Source organism: Cimex lectularius, unplaced genomic scaffold (genome assembly GCF_000648675.2).
Source record: "Cimex lectularius strain Harlan isolate CLEC.00 unplaced genomic scaffold, Clec_2.1 scaffold89, whole genome shotgun sequence".
In the NCBI taxonomy this organism is placed as follows: Eukaryota; Metazoa; Arthropoda; class Insecta; order Hemiptera; family Cimicidae; genus Cimex; species Cimex lectularius.
In genome coordinates, this window is record NW_019392722.1 from 1,296,131 (window position 1) to 1,313,470 (window position 17,340).

The 17,340-nt window shown below is 34.3% G+C and overlaps 2 protein-coding genes across 4 annotated transcripts in view; one reads left to right on the top strand and one right to left on the bottom strand.

Annotated features, from left to right (window-relative positions):
- LOC106663605 overlaps positions 1-12,983 on the bottom strand; it is a 167,761-nt gene extending 154,778 nt beyond the window's left edge. For 2 of the 3 annotated variants that reach the window (XR_002910248.1, XR_002910249.1), the window contains exon 1: positions 12,409-12,983. Coding sequence is in view for 1 of the 3 variants with exons in the window: in XM_024226678.1 (XP_024082446.1) it covers positions 12,409-12,499 (91 nt within the window). In the remaining 2 variants the exon portion in view is untranslated. The remainder of the gene's footprint in view (positions 1-12,408) is intronic. The other variant, XM_024226678.1, reaches the window with a different exon arrangement.
- LOC106663603 (protein halfway) overlaps positions 1-17,197 on the top strand; it is a 35,847-nt gene extending 18,650 nt beyond the window's left edge. Inside the window, exons 2-9 of the mRNA XM_014388525.2 lie at positions 6,650-6,830; positions 6,886-7,194; positions 12,995-13,167; positions 13,235-13,411; positions 16,076-16,234; positions 16,292-16,402; positions 16,469-16,540; positions 16,610-17,197. Of these exons, the coding sequence (XP_014244011.1) occupies positions 6,650-6,830; positions 6,886-7,194; positions 12,995-13,167; positions 13,235-13,411; positions 16,076-16,234; positions 16,292-16,402; positions 16,469-16,540; positions 16,610-16,819 (1,392 nt within the window). The 3' untranslated portion in view covers positions 16,820-17,197. The remainder of the gene's footprint in view (positions 1-6,649; positions 6,831-6,885; positions 7,195-12,994; positions 13,168-13,234; positions 13,412-16,075; positions 16,235-16,291; positions 16,403-16,468; positions 16,541-16,609) is intronic.
- Positions 17,198-17,340: the final 143 nt, after the last annotated feature.

The window sequence follows — 17,340 nt, forward strand, 5'->3', positions numbered from 1 at the left end:
ATAACACACCCAACCAATTACCGCTTCGGAGGGACACGTGTCGGGTTGAAATGTGTAAACTCTTCAGAAAAACCTGTTTCGTTGGTCCCCTCAATGAGCATACAGTACTGACCTCGCTCCTTCACACAACCACGTGTGTCCGCGGTTCGCTTTTCCCCGGGCCAAACATTGAATATTGAAATGTAAAGCAAAATCCGATTGTGATAGGTTTTTCAATTTTATAGGCTCATAGAACAGGAGGTTAGTTACTTGGACAGCTATGAGTGAAAAGGTTTTAAAGCATTTTTATCTTTCAACACAGAATATTTCTTATAATGCCTGCTGTTAGAAATAAAACTACAATTCTCCTTGTTTTTTATAATCAGACACCAGACCATGTCGTTTAGAACTCCAAGGATTGCTTTTGTTGCGTTTTTTCTGATAAAGCCGTTTTTTTAGAAAGAAACTACTGTTGACCTAGTGTTTGAATTAGATGCCTGGTCATGTGATCATTTTTTCCCTACAACATGGAAAAAATTTATCATTCCCCAAACAAAACTTTTATTTAAAAGAAAGCATTACACCGCAAACTTCTAATAAAAGTGTTGATTTTTCGATTTCAAAACATTATGAATCTTGTTTTAAGGCACATCATTCAATTTCAGACTTTTCTGAGTGCTTTTTAATAGGCGAACCATTTTATTTAGTTTGAAAAGCATACAAAAAACGCTTCGATACACGCTCTTATTGAGATTGAATGTACAATATGAGATTCGGCGTATTCAGACTGGTTGGCGTTAGAAAGTTATGGGGAAGTAAAGGTGGGTGTGACCGTGTTAATGTAATTGGATTTCTAAGCTGAGGCCCTCTACATAACCAGTTTTCGCTCATGGTTGTTCTAATCTTAGCCTAAGCGTGCCTGAAAAATGGGTTCGTTACCCCATAAGGAAACTGCGAAACGGGACGGACCGGATGGCGGAGATGTTCCTAGCTGGCGGATGGATTTCGTACAATTGAGAAAAAGATCGATTATAGATAAGTCATTGTAATGTGGCTTCATTTACGCCAGATATGTTAAAATTTCCTTCAATAAAAATATGTCAAATCAGAGAACATCTGGTCAATATTAACCGACTTTGATTACGATGATGCGAGAGAACATTTGCCTAAACACACATTCGGCAATGGAGCTGTTATCGCCTTTTATGAAGATTTGATGTGGTTACTGGAATTTTACGTATGGATGTAAAATTAAAAATCACGTCGCTAAAACATTCGGGATCGTAAAAGCAAAGTCTGTCATATGTTTAAAAAATAAGAATAATATTTATTTTCCGACACCACCTTTTATAAACTATATGCATCCTTGATTTTTTTACGGGTGTTTCTAAAAAGTGAAGGCAAAACTTTTAGATTCGAAATGTACCATTTGCGAATAAAAATGTATTTCTTCTGTTTTTGTGCATTTCCAGCAAACGATAAAGCCATTAATTTTTATCGACGGCGTAAAAGAGATAGCCTTATTAGAACATTCGTCCGGACGGACGTTATTCTGAGGTCTTCCATCAAAAAGCAATTGTCTGATTGAGATATTGTTCCGTAAACAGCTATAAAGATAATGACGAACCGCACGCCTTGGGCAAATATCATCAATTTCACTGTGCCAACATCAGTGTGCAAAGGCCTCGGGGGAGGGTGAACTCTGAGAAATGACTTTTTTTACCAGGCTGATCGCTTATTACTGAAACAACAGGCATTGTTTACGTAAAAAGTATTCTATTCGCAACTGCAACTTCAGCAATTGATAATATCTAGGAATTTCAAGTGGATTGAATTAGGTATTGATCTGGTTAAATATTAAACTATTAACCAATTTCCATAAGATGTAAAAAAACATATTTTGATGAAGAATGACCCTCTGCCGTAAACGTTTTTCTTTTGTCTTTCTTTATTTGTTTGTTTTTAATGGGTCTCTCGCTCCATTATGCGTCTAAATAAAAGCGCTTGTACATCCATTCTTTCTCACCCTCTCTCTCTTTCTCTCTTACTCACTTATCTCGCTCTCACCCCTTATAAGTGTTACATCCACTCTTTTGTGTTTAACAATTATTAGTGTTTTTTAATCAAATTTTGTCACAATATATTCCTTGTGTACAATATATCCAACTTGTGGGACCTATAAACTTCACGCCCTGTTTGTTTACGAGTTGATTCCACTAGTTTCAATTCATTCCGTTGGCAACGTGGCACAAAATAAGTCTATTTTTGATCATCAATGCTGTTGTATTTTCGACAAAGGAAAATATGCTTGTCCGGCAGAAATCCTCATGGTTTTTGTTTATGATGTCGTGCCACAGGTGGTATGCCAAGGTTGTTAAAAATTATAACACAAAGAAGGCTGAGGGAGGCGAAGTTACCCGTGGTAGGCAGACATGTTAGCGATAAAAATTTAAGGGAAAGCATTTTTCTGTTTGTGCTTTGTTGTCCAAGCGCCAAGATAGCGCATTTCTTAGAAGATTAATGACGGTGTATTAAAAGTGGGTTGTAAATTTTCACGAGCCTGCTTGACAATTATTCTTAAAAGATTAGAAACAGTTGACAAATTGATTCAGCTAGGCCACGGTGTGAACGCGTAAAACAGTTACAATATATAAAAATATCGAAATAAATATAACTTCTATTTGTTAAGACGAGACTCTATATGATAATAAAATAAATTCAAAGGTGAGGCGAAATGCTTTACTAGGACTTGCTTTGTGATTAATGTTTTAGAAAAATCCATTATATTTAGTGGTCTATTGACCAAATTACGTCTTTCAATTAATTACTCTTTTTATGTAACGTTTTGGTTGAAATGAAAAAGCAAGTGCCACGAGCGGAATTCGAACCCACGACCTTCGGCTCAATCCACTCGGAATGAAATCGAAACCACTACTTGACTAGGTTTTTCAAATAGGATTCAGTTATCAACATTCACGAAAATCGGACGTTTGTAAGATTTAGTTTCAATGTCAGCGATGCCGCACGTGAGATAGTATAGAATGAAGATGCCTGGTTAGATATTTTTTTGATGATAAAATAGGATCAGGACATTCGCGATATTTTCATAAAAACGTTTGTGATCAGCTGTGGCTGCTGAACCTCGGTCAACGACTAGAAGGTCGTAGGCGAATAGGATGTTTCCAACAGTACTTTAAACCGGCTTGCTTGGCATTGAAAATTATTCTCCCAAGACCTGCAGTAATATCCCCAACCAATTATCGGCCACGTGTCGGGTTGAAATGTGTAAACTCTTCAGGAAAACCCGTTTCGTTGGAAACCCTCAACGAGCATGCAGCACTGACCGGGCTCCTTCAGACAACCGCTTGTGGCCGCGGTTCGCTTTTTTGTCGGGTCAAACATTGAATATTGAAATGTGATGTAAAATCCGATTGTTTTATAGTACAAGGGGTTAGTTACTCGGGCAAGTATGATTAAAAAGATTTTAAAGCATTGCCTTTATAAGTCATGCAAATATTAAAAATATCAACTTCTTTAATTTCGTGGTCCGCTTGACCAATTAATATATTACAATTAATTAAGGCTTTTAGTTGAGATAAAAAAGTCAATGCACGAGCGGGATTCGAACCCACGATCTTCGGCTAGATACGCCGATGCTCTACCACTTGAGCTATCGTGACCTCGATCCACTCGAACACTATCTTCCCATCTTAACACCACCTTTTGAATTTTCCCTCCTTTTTGCCATTTTTCAAAATTAAAAATATCTATCTTTGCCCATAAAAAATTTCTTACAAAGCTTTTATTTAAAACAAAAAATAACATGATTTTTAAATAAAATTAGGATCTCCCAGCAATTTCCGAATTGTTCTCATATCAACTTCCTCATAAAATTTTTTTTTAAATTAAGAAAAGTACTATTGTACTTATAATTATTCAGGAATCGTGAGATGCTGTCTGGTGTGATGTAAGTTTCAGACCCCCCCCCCCCGTAGTGCCCTACTCTCAACACAACACGCAAGAATGGCACAATTACACAGAAGACAAACACTTTGAGCCCTGAAGATGATCTCAATAAAGATCGAAACGTTGGCACGATAAAGAAAATGTTTTCTGAATCCTACATCACACAAGACCGCATCTCAAGATTTCTGAATTATTATCGATTAACGGTCACTAATCACCACACATTGTACTTATATTTTAATAAAGTATGTTATTTATCGACCGGTTGTTCAATAATTTGTAGAAGTAGTGAGGATAAACCGTCAATGACACAAACACATATACCTCCCTTAAATCTGACTCCACGGATCAAGCCGACCTATAAAATCCTACAACACACATTTCATCACAAAGAAATACACATACGCAAATAATTCTCCAAATTTCTCCAGAATAATTCACCTCACCCCCAAAATTAAATGGAACTGTCAAACCAGGATATCCTTTGAGACTAATAATTTCCTTTGTAAATTCCTCGACGTACAATCTATCAAAATGCCTCACGAACGTACTCAACAATATCGCATACTCCAATTACAACGTAAAAGATTCGTTTCATTTCAAAACCAGAATAAACGAAATTATCGACAAATGGCACGACTTAACACGACACACAAATCTCTCACCAACATCCTTCATAAAAATGTTTCAACACTGCTGCACAAACGAGTATTTCACATACCACGACCATTTCTACAAATAACTATTCGGCATAGCTATTGCCAGCAATCTAGGCCCTATACTAGCAGATATAGTGATGACTCAAATACTGTTTTTACATAAATACCTTTCAAGTTACCCTTTCTGACCAAATACGTGTTACAGCAGTACCTTCAGATTAAAAACACACAACATTAAACACATTTAACAACTTTCAACATCGCTTACAATTCACAAATAAAGTCGAAACAGATAACAAAATACCGTTTTGCAATAAGACAAACAGATGTCATACAAAATCAATGCCACTTCGAATGCAACCGGTGATCAACGCAGGATGAGGAAATATTCCGTACTGAATTGAATATTTTCTTCGTTGTTTCCATAGCAACATTTTGGTAAAATTGTTTTACCCAGTTTATTTTTTGAATTTGGCTATATCTTTTTTCTTTTCAAATGTCCAAATAGTAAAAATATTGAAATATATATTTTATACGTATTATGTTATAATATATTGTATATTATAATGATTTCAATTGTTTACTAAAAAAACCAAGGGTCGCTATTTTTAGTTTCCTCTTAGTGTATTATAATATCGCCTTATTTATCAGATGAAGCAAACAAAGATAAATAATGATTATTTAAACTCGTTCATGACCATGAAAACAAAAAATCATGCCTTGAGATGAACCATTCAATTATTCCAGCATAGTTCAAACAAATCAAATTTTTTAAAGAGAAAAACAATAATAACTTCAGGTATTTTTCAATAAGATGTATTTGCTTAAGCTACATCAAAAACGCATACGTTATGCTCGACTATTGCTTCTTATCCCCAATTTATAAGAGAAAAAACCATGGGCTCGTCATTTTTGAAAAAGTATGTCACCAAAAATACATGATAAAACAATCGTGTTGGCTTTTAAAGATTTTCTATGCATGCATTTAGGTATGTACAGAATGTATTGTATTTTGGCAAAATATGTAATATTGTCTATTTCACCTATTTACCGGTTTTGTTTTAAAGTAAATATCTTGTGACCATAAAATATATACATACCTAAATTTGGCTTTTATATACCAGGTTGTCCAAAATTCCGAGTGTTTATAAAGTATTGTTTTATATTGAGATAAACATTACAATAGCTGTTTTTGAGATATGAATTTGAAGTATACATAAAATACGACATTTCCTGTATGTTGTTCTCCTTTTTGTTTAGTAACGCTACAATAAACTGAATATTTAAATAGTTCAAACGACAAAAAAGCAGAAAGTTTAAATTGTAAATAGGATGCTAAATTAATTAGGAATTAAATTCATCGAAAGCAAAACTAAGAAACTTAATCAGTATTGGTAACGACTTATATATTTGTTTAAATTTTGTAAGCCTAGATAGAAACAAAATTCGCCTACTGTTACAGGTACACTTAAATAATTTAATACATCTTGTGAACCAATATTGTCGAACTGGGCTCATATAAATTAATTTCATAAATACAATACATTTTAAGAGTAATTAATAAAACGAATTAAAATTAGCATTATTTTTACAGTAAATTTTAAATGATGAAGGTTGTGAGATATGGATATTTTCCTATGAGCCAATTAAAAGGCAAAATATACAAAAAAATTCGTTTGTTACGCCATAAAACTGTTTCTAATTGGTGTTTTTTTACTGAGCAATTCTACTTTCACAGACCACCATGAAGTGAAGGCATAACAGTTCATTAACAATGATGTAGCGATACTGTTAGAATGTATTAAAAAGCACAGTTGAACGTAATCGCTTGTGAAATTCCACCAATTTTCTAGTTAGCTTGGCTCGGATTGTATCGATATTTGCATATGTTATTTTCACGTTTATTCAACGATCGAGTTAAGCAATCAACGTAACGGAAATTACAAGGGTCGCCTCTCGGGTCGCTCGTTGATAAAGATTTTTTCTTTTAAATGTGTACATTGTTATGTAATATTTTAACAGTTTGGTTTTGTTGTTTTTTACAGATGAGAATGCTTATTCTCCTTTGCTTACTGCTTGTCAAACTGTGCGCTTCTTGCGAATTTACATCTAACCTGACGTGTCAGAAACGTCCGGCATGCCAGTGCTTCAAATCGAGCCGTTCCGTCCTCACCTGTTGCCACGTCGTTGCTTTGGATAGCATCGTGAAAAAGAACGGACCATGTCGTAAGTCATCGGTTTCAATTGTTGAGAAATTAGTTTTTAATTTTTAACCCAACAGCTGGACTGACCAACGAAACGAAGCACCTCTACCTGTTTAACGCCACCCTCGAGACGTTCGACGCAGGACTGAAATACTGGACGCATCTCGAATCTTTGACGGTGACCCAGAGCAGGATCAAAAAGATAACCGGAGGCTTCAATGGCAGTCTCAAATGCGTCAACATTTCGTCGAATAACGTGAGCGATATTGACGCAAAGGTTTTTAAAAACCTCAACAAGATGCACACCCTTGACATATCAAACAACGACCTGGACAAGCTTCCGAAGCTCAACATCAGGAAGAAAAATTTCACATTGGACGTATCAGGTTGGTCAGATAACTACTATTTCTACAATAGGTTTATGTGATTACTACTATTAATTACGTCTTGGATTTACGAAATGTAAGCAAATACAAGAACTTGCTAAGTTGACTCATCACTGGAAGGGTCCCGGGTTCAATCTCAGCATCTCGCAATTCGAATCTAACTATAATATTTCCAAATGGACATTTTTCAGTTACTGAAATAGGCCTCTGATGTTGCGAACTCCGGGTAAAAATAGATTGCTGTGAAGATATGAGTTGACAAAGAGGAGCTATGTATGTACATTGGACAGGCTCACATGAGTTTAGTATGAAATATATTTCATTAAAAGCATTTACCACATTTGCAAGCGCCTTTACATTCCCTGTGGATATATTTGCAAACGAAATGAGTCACGATTAATTAAAACCAGCTTTTTCAATGTGGGATTCATTGTCTTTTCGAATAACCAATGAGTGTTCAAACCCCGAATAATGCACACCTTAAGAGAAATAAAAACCTTGATCAATCATATGCAACTAAAAAAAAATCCGAAGAATAGCATGTCTCAGCATCATCTTAAACTATACCCAAAGCCTTATTCTGAAAAAACTCGAAAATTCTCGACAAAAATAAAATAATTAACACGGCTAAAACTATCCACTGAATTATCAGACAAAATACTGGAATTTGAAAAACTATTCCACATAATTATTTAATGTGTGGTGTTTAGTGACAGTTAGTCAATTATTCGGAGATCGTGAGATGCGGTCTGGTGTGACGTAGATTTTTAGAAAAACTTTCTTTATCGTGCCAACGTTTCGATCTTTATTGAGCCCTGAAGATGATCCAAATATAGATCGAATCGTTGGCACGATAAAGAAAATATTTTTCTAAAACCTACGTCACACCAGACGCATCTCACGATCTCCGAATAATTGACTAACTGTCACTAAACACCACACATTAAATAATTATGTGGAATAGTTTTTATAGTATCCGAAAAATAATTATTTAAAACAGAGCAACATGGAAAGATATAAAAAAGATAAACTTGGAGCTCTTCTATGGAAGATGGCTCAAAGATTGAAAATGGTACTGGTATGAGGGAGGGGTTTGCCATAGGTACGAGCACTACTTGGCCCTCGGCCTCATCACAACCATCTTTCAAGCCGAACAGCTAGCAATAGAAACATGTGCACATGAAATAAATAACAAATTCTCAAGGGTGCAATAATAATACTATGGTATATTATTTATTGCATACCATATATTTATTATGGTATAATCAGGCAGCTCTGAAGGCTCTCCAACTCAAAAAACTTGCCCGGCACTGTTGATATGGGTGTTAGCGATTCGCACACATTGTGAACCGGCATCGGGTTAGTTATCGGGTCCGTCTACACTCGTGAGTTTTTTAATAACTCAAACGCATTCAGCATTGCCCATAATCAGTAAGGAACTGTCTCCTCTGTCTGCTGAGAGAAAGTAATTTAAAAACCCGGATCGAGTAAATAACCCAGTACCGGGCAACATGTCCGGGTCTGCCTCAATACCTATATCTCAATAATAAATAACTTGGATCTATAACTATCCTTACGCTAAGATGAGTCCTACGTCATGAGGGAATTTTAGGCAGCAGACATCCTAGCTAAAAAGAGAGCCTAGGAACAAGGCATAGGCCCAAATACACATACATGAAAAGAACTGAATTTTTGGGTACTAAAGAACACAAAACAAAGGAACCAGGCATGAAACAAGTAAAAGACACAAAAACAACCAAAACCAATTGGAGAAAGAGGAAATGCTATTCAACAGAAAGTTGACAGGTACATTTACAATACTTGCTCCAGCTACTTAAAGAAAAAAAGTGAGTCTACAAACAGTTGAATTATGTCGGCAATGTCCACAGAAGATATTGATAAGAGAACCACACAACTGCCCTGCAAATGATATAGTACATAGGAAAGCCATTCTTTTGCAATATAACCAAAATACCATTCCTTTGACAAGAATTCTTCACTTAATTAAAGAAACAAAAACCTTTCAGGACAACTGTTAGCAGAGATCGGACACGATAGACGAAAGTTTCGTGAAAAATTCGAATATAGTAAAATAAGAAAATCAATTCAACACACTCTAACATGTTTACTTATATTACTTTCGAGTAATCAGTTTGTGGGTTCAAAAATCATAAACAAATACATTAAGGCTTCGTGATTAGACCTTATTGTCTCTAGTAGGGTTTAAACGTAATAGATTAGCAATTGAGTGAACACTGTAACAATCAAATAACTTGTTTAGTGCGTCTATTTTGAAATCTATCTATGAACTCAAAGGCCTTCGATTCAGTTTAATATTCAATATACATCATTATAATTTATTGTTATATCCCTCTAGAAGGAAATGAATCAATGAGGATTGTTAAAATGATTCATCCAATGTGTCTACTAATTTTCTACTACGTATTAATTGAATCCTGTGTATAAAAACTGTATGTAAATTTGACTCCAAAATTAAGGGGCTATTTATTCTGATTTATTATCCTGCTTTTTGTTATAGTTCCAGTTTTGTAATCTATCTTATTTTATTGACCTACTTACGTTATTGCACATGTTAATGACACTGTTATTTTTCTTCCTAATTAGTTTTTTCTTCAGTGTAATATACGTGTACAAGTTTAGTACACACCTTTTATGCTAATCAAATTGTTTCGACCCTGTTTTCCTTGAGTGGACAATCAGTAAGCGGATTGTTTTCGAGTTGTTTTGATCGTTTGGACAATTTCAAACCCCCTTTTGTTCCTACTGCCGACTTAAATTAGAGGATTCGAAGAAATAATAAGCTTTCAGGGCTTAGTCTGGTTTAAGGTTATTTCCTATTTTACTCGGCCTTTGTACATTACAAAAAAAATTAAAACCTAACTAATAAGTAAATTTAAGTGGATAAACAAATATAGCCTTTTAAAAAAGCTATATATTAAAAAACTGGGATTAATAAAAGAATAATTTGTTTTTATATCACTTTTAATTTTATTTGTGATTAATATATTGTATTTTATTTAAAAACCGCTTTATATACTTTTAAATGTTAATTTTGATTTCCATTTAGTCTTCTAGAGCTCAATTATTCTATGTTAAAAAATCGCAAATATACTAGAATGTAATTATTCAGAGATCGTGAGATGTGGTCTGGTGTGATGTAGGTTTCAGAAAAACATTTTCTTTATCGTGCCAACGTTTCGATCTTTATTGAGATCATCTTCAGGGCCTGGGATTTACAAACATTGTTTACATTTAACAAATACATTTAGGATGTGGAAAAGTGAATTTATATAATGCAAAATATATTTTTTTTATATATAGGCCCGATACTGGCAGACATAATTATGACACATCTATTATGTCTTACCACAACTTCCTTTCACATTACCCTTCCTCACTAAATACGTAGATGATATATTGACAGCAGTTCCCACAGATCAAAATTCAAGCTACATTAGATATATTTAATAGCTTTCACCCACGCCTACAATTTACACATGAAATCGAAAACAATAAAAAATACTATTTTTAGATACACTCGTAATAAAACAACCAGATGGCACATTAATCACAGATTGGTATCAAAAACCAAGAAACACAGATCGCTACCTCAACTTTACATCTCACCATCCTCTTCATACAATAATAAACACGGCCAAAGGGTTACTTCACAGAATTATTACCCTAAGCCATGAATCATTTCACCACAAGAACATAAAGATATACAAACAGTCCTCTATAACAATCTCTACCCTAAACACATAATTAACAGAATAATCAACAACTACAATTCAACACTAACACCATCCACTATTACTAATAATACTACATTAAGTCTATCAAGTTGTAATGTTTTACAAAAAAAAGGGTAAAATTGAAATTAAAAAGGGTTAATTTTATGGAAAAAAGTTATATATTAAAAAACGGGATTAATGAAAGAATAATCTGTTTTTAAAATTAATTTTAGACGCTTTTAATTTTAATTACAAATAATTTTTATGTGGTATTTCATATAGGAAACCATTTTAAATTTTTTAAAATTTTCAATTTAAAAAAAGAATCCTTCATTTTATATTTAATTTTATATAATTTTGTAATGTTAATTGCGATTAATTGCCATATGGTCTGCTAAGAGCCTATTTATTCTATTTTTAAAAAAAATCACAAATATACAAGAATATTTTACTTAACATGCCTTTATTTCATACCACCTCAACTTTTTTTTTTAAAGTAATTAAAGTGGGTTATTTTGAAATTTAAAAAAAGTTAATATGAAGTTAAAAACGTTAATTTAAAATAAAAAAGAAGCAAAATTTGATGTTAAAAAGGATTAATTTGATGGTTAAACGATATAATGAAAGGTAAAATTTTATTTGTTTTATAGTTACATGAAGTTTATAAGGGTCCAGTTATAACATTTAACAAAATTATTGTGCTTTACGCAGTCGTCATTTTTCTTATAAAAAAACAACTGAATTATATGCCTAGGAAATAAGGAAAAAAGATGATTATATAAAAAATAATTGGCTATAGATATATAGACAGAAATTGAGGGTGAAGGGGAAAGAAAAATCCCTATAAAATAAAAACAAAACTTGTAATATTTACTTAAAACCGCCGTGAGTCGAGTAAAAGCGGGAATAACTTTAGTGATTTTAGGGGTGAACGACTCTAAAACAACACAAAAAAATCAATATCATGAGAAATACCGTCAAAAAGGTTTCGCGGGCCCCGATTGTCATGCGAGATGAGGGGACCAGTGAATAACTTCAAAATTAGGCCAATTTGCAAGAGCGCCTCGTTGAGTCAAGTGGCCGGCATTTGGTGTCAATAGTCGACATTAGCCTACTAATAGTTAAAAGTTGCGTAATTACAGACAAATACTATTATCTTTACGGCATGATAGTAACGTAAATGTTAAAGCTTGTTGATGAAATCACCTTGGTGACCTATTTTATTTCAAGAAGCCTTTGTTTTCTCGTGAAAAGTAAACAATGATTTCCATTCTTCTTGTAAATCAACGTAGATTTCCTTCAAACTTGCAAATTCAGAAGAAACCAGGACGCTATCGTTTTATCGTTTTGTTCACATAGTTTTATTTCATTTACTAAATGGCAGTATTTTTTTCGTGATGTTTGCATGACCTATTGTCCCTATGAGCATGAACTAATGTACATTAATTTTTTACGGTACCTGTTGGAAGAACTGGCCCGGTTCCAAGAGATGGTCGGCTCGTTGTGGGATCAGGTGAAGCGGAACTGCTTTTAAAGGTCTTTTGTTCCATTTCCCATTCGCCGTTGATTAGGACAGAACATACTTCGATTTGTAGTATATCTTTGCCTTATGTGCCACCGAGGTATTTTCGCAAATGGCACATCATGTGATTTGCCACAAGTTTTGTGCGTCCTTTCGTCGAATAATGGCCTAAAACACAACATAGGTCAGTTCAGAAGTATTCAAAAGAAATTTTTACGTTTTGATTTATTCTTCTTTATTACTGTAAACACACATAGAATAATACATAAAAATGCAAAAAAAATCTATATTTTAATAATAGCAAGCTGCTCATCGCAGATAGTTAGGACTTGCAACTGGACAAAATAAAAAACGTGGTATTTTTCTTTTGAACTAGAAATACTATCCATATTTTCTAATATACTAACTACATTTTCAATCAATGGTGAAATTTATATAAACATGTCTCGTATGATAAGTATTACAAGCAATAACTGAGAAAGATTGACCGTTTATTTAAATAATTCTATATTTCTATTTTTAGAGAATCCAAAATTGAAGTGTTCAGACCTTAGATCCTTAATAGAAGTCCCCCCCTCAATAAATACTCCGACCTTTCGACACAGTAATCTGACAAAATGCGAATCCGTGACGAGCTTCAAATGGTTTAACAGTACCTTGTCTGTAACTCTGGACCAGGTCGAGACATGGAAAAGGGTAACGTATATTTTATCCATTGGCCCGTCCCTCTATGTTTGGATTGTTGATTTTATATCTGTTTCAGCTGGAAGAAGAATGCCCCAAAGGGCCGAACTACCGATGTACCTGTGCTCCCTACCGGGTGTTTTTCGTTGCTGATAAAACTATGAATACGATCCAAGTTAACTGCTCTGGATTGAATTTGAGCGAATTGCCCAGCCTGCCGGCTAACACGGGATTGCTGGACGTATCGTACAATAACGTGAGTATTTTTACACTTTCCTTGCTAAATTTTACTAAACCGAGACAGTTTCAAATCTGGGAAGCGTGGAAAAAACAACTATGTTATGGTTAATTCTAGACGGACTATGTTTGTTCTTCTATCTGTATTATCGAACACCCTACCTAGAGTTCTAGTGATATATCAATAAATAAAAATATAGTACCTATTAAAAACATGCGAAACAACAATAAAGCGATCAGGGTTGTAAATAGGGATAAAAACGCGGTCAGAGTACCCTCTTTCACTCACTCACAACACTTTGGCCATACCATAAAATAAAAACTAATAGTTGTCCATACTCGTTTTAACAAATTATAGAACAGTTAAAAAAAAAATTATTTGCCGTCCTGTGTGCAGAGTTGAATTACTATGACCCATTAAATCTATCACCTGCTTACAGACATATCCTTGAATAATAATGTAATGATAAATAATAATGAGAGGGTTAAGGTTGCATTACTTGTGGTTTACAATATTTAAATCTATCAAAACACTAGGAATTACAAATATGAACCATTCCTCAAAACAACTCTAAGTTCAGGACATTTTTCTTTCCATCGATATTTTGAAATCCGAAAATGTAGGTTTTTATCGGTGTTCCGGGACACTGTAGGGAATGGAAGTGCAGAAATTACCGTAAAATCGATTAAGGCATACAATTATGCTAAAAACTATTTGCTAAGAAAAATAAAGCTGTATGTTCGATATGGATCATGTTCTTTCCTGGAGATAAGACAGGAAGATACAGTCTCGACTTTTGAGAATATGACACTTATTTTATCCATGGGTCTCTAATGTCTAGAGAATCAAATCTGTATGAAATGTATAGGTGCGTAAATTATGAATATGCCTGTACAATTGAGACGACTAGGTTGAAATTGGGCGTCTTGACGCAGGGATATCAGATTGGAGGTGTGTGGACGATGGGAGTAGCTAACTATATTTTTATTAAATTCTATATTTAAAAAATCTATATTTTTTATTTAACTTTTTTTTTTTTTTTTTTTTTTTTTTTTTTTGCGTTATGAACTATGCATATTAGCCATGTGACAAATTCGTATATGTGTGTTCAAATTTGGGGGGTTATTTGGGAAAAAAGGGCCAGGTGCAACGGTGGGAATCGAACCCACGACCGCGGCGTGAGAGTCTCTCATGCTAACCACTCGGCTACCGCGGTCCCCTAACCCTTATACTTCGGGAAACCAAAACTGGCCTCAATGTGATGTCTTAAAGGGCGAGGAGGTTTCGAAATCATCATCGTTTAAAACATCGTGGCCGGTCCTCAAGATGGGAACGTGTTAATATGGCTGGTCAGATGGACGAAAACTTAACTTTGGCGAGATCCGATCAGTTCCGTAACAAAAGGAATGTTGACATCGTTGATGATAGTAAAATTGGTGACGTTGTAAGGAGCTTTGACTATAGATATTGGATGTCTGGAACCAACGTATTTCCATATGTTGAAAGTGGTCGTGGTTATGTCATATCTAGATAGACGGTGAGATTTTGATGATCAAAACAAATTTCAGTCCTGGATCGTCTTCGTAGTTGGCACTTGAATCTTGCGGTGGGATTCTACGTAAGTTTGTTGTCTAGGAATAGTCTTGAGAATCTGACTTGAGGGGAAGTCGGTAGCTTCTTTTTTGGGTGATCTACGGTGGTGCGGGAGTGGACGGTAAGACTGGTTGTTCCATGAAAATTTACACTCTGTACATTTTTCTTCATTCAGACTTCTCATCCACTTTTGGCGCTAGCGTTTATTAAGCGCAGGGGATTCTTGGATGTTGGAGGTTGTTTGAATAGCACTCGTAGAAGATTTGTGGTATCATTCCTATAGATGATAATCATGGTCTTGGGGTGTATAGGAATGTCAGCAGTGTAAATGGTAACAAGATAGGGCCAAAAAAGTTTCCTTGTGGGCTGTCGGAGTGTACTCATCTGTGTATTCCCTGTAGAACCTCGCTCTGAGACAGCGATTAGTTAGATTTGATTCCAGGATAAGGTAATGTAGGGCGGGTAGAAAGCGTTTAAATTTATTCAAACCCTATCAAAAGCCAGTTTTAAAACGTGAACCACAATAAATTCGCGTGAAATCGATCATAATCCAATAAAATAATTAGTTAAAATATTTTTCTGCAATAATTAACAGCCATATTAATTTTAAATAAGTATTTATTGTATTAAAAAGTTTACCTATTGTAATTGTTTATGAAAGTGTGTTTATTTAACGAAAAAATCTTTTTAACCACATCTATGAGAACTTGTGTTTTTGTAAGTACTCATATGTTTGCTAGTAAAAAACATGATAAATACAACATAAATCTTCTTTGAAACGATTCCGCATTCAGTGTATTTTAGAACAGGAATGTTTTTGCATTTATATGATCTTTACCGAGGCTATTCAAAAATAAAAGAAATATAAATTTTTTTGTGTCGAATATTTAGATATTTCTTGTTTTGCCTGCATATGCAAATGTACATTTCTGAAGATTTCGAAGCTTGGAGAACATCCGTTCTTATATTTATTAACTTGATTACAGAACCGGTTTTGTATTTATAGTCTTATAATATTTATAACACACTTGCGACATTTGGACGATATTTGGATGAATAAAAGAAATAAAAATCTGTTTATTTGTACAGATAACATCTTTAGACCGCCTGGCTACGGACCCTAGTTACCATGCCATGATAGAGCTGATAGCGGATAATAACAAAATTGATTCAATCACGACCCTGGAAGGCACAAGGTTCATAGACAATTTCGCTACTTTAAGCCTCAGGGAAAATAGACTTCGGACGGTAAGTTTTAATAACAAATTTTCAGAGGTTTCCGTTCTATGGTGATAATTTTTTTAGATACCGATTTACATCCTGTCCAACACATTTGATAGAAATTATCAAATTAGGCGTGTCAGACTTGGAGGAAACAGACTGAACTGTGATTGCAGCACTGCGCAAGTCTTAAAGGTGACTTTTCGAAACAAATGTATTCTTAGGAGTTATTTTATAATTAAATATTTTATTCTTTTACAGTTATGGTTGCTTGCTAATACTGAGCACATCCCTGACTATGACGAGCTGCTGTGTGAAAAAGATCTTGAAAGAGTGAGTCCCGACAACTTTGAAAAAGTATAAATAAAAATTGTTCGCCTTTAAAAATTATTCTGTCCCCAGGTGAAAAATATCGACCATACCAAGGTGTGCGTTTATCAAAAAGACTGGACTGATTACATATATTACATTATCGCCGCGGAGGTTTTCCTCCTATTGTTGTTGGTCAGCAAAGTTTCCTACGATTACTGGGTTTTCAAGACTTCGGGCTACCTTCCCTGGCCGGCTTCGAACATGCCCAAGCTACCCTGCGACTGGGTATTCGAAACCTGATACAACTGTATAGACTATTTATGTATTAAACGAGATCTCATTGCCTTATCTTGTCAATTAGGCCTACGATTAATTTAGCAATTACGAAGTATTTTGTACATACGAAGGAAAAGATTAGTTTTTTATTGCTTGATTCGTATTTTGTAAATATTGTTGTACCAAGTGCCATTGTTTAAATTTTTGTGTACTATTTGTCACTCCACACTCCAATTTATTCAACAAATCAAAGGAGAGATATATAAATAATAGTTAACAACTCATTTTTTTATTTTAATACAATATATTGTTACATAGTGTATTTTTTGTATAAATTTCAGACGAAATATCTCTGTATGAAAAAGATGTTAACAAATAAAAGGAATAAATTTATTTTGTAAACAGTCTAATTTATTTATGATTCCTCGTTTTACTGGTTTGAATCCGGTCCTTTCATGAAAACTGGCTTCGATTATATTTAAACAAAGACAAAATATTCAAGTCTAGATTTCTTTACTTAGTATGTTTTCACTCTTTCTTGTATG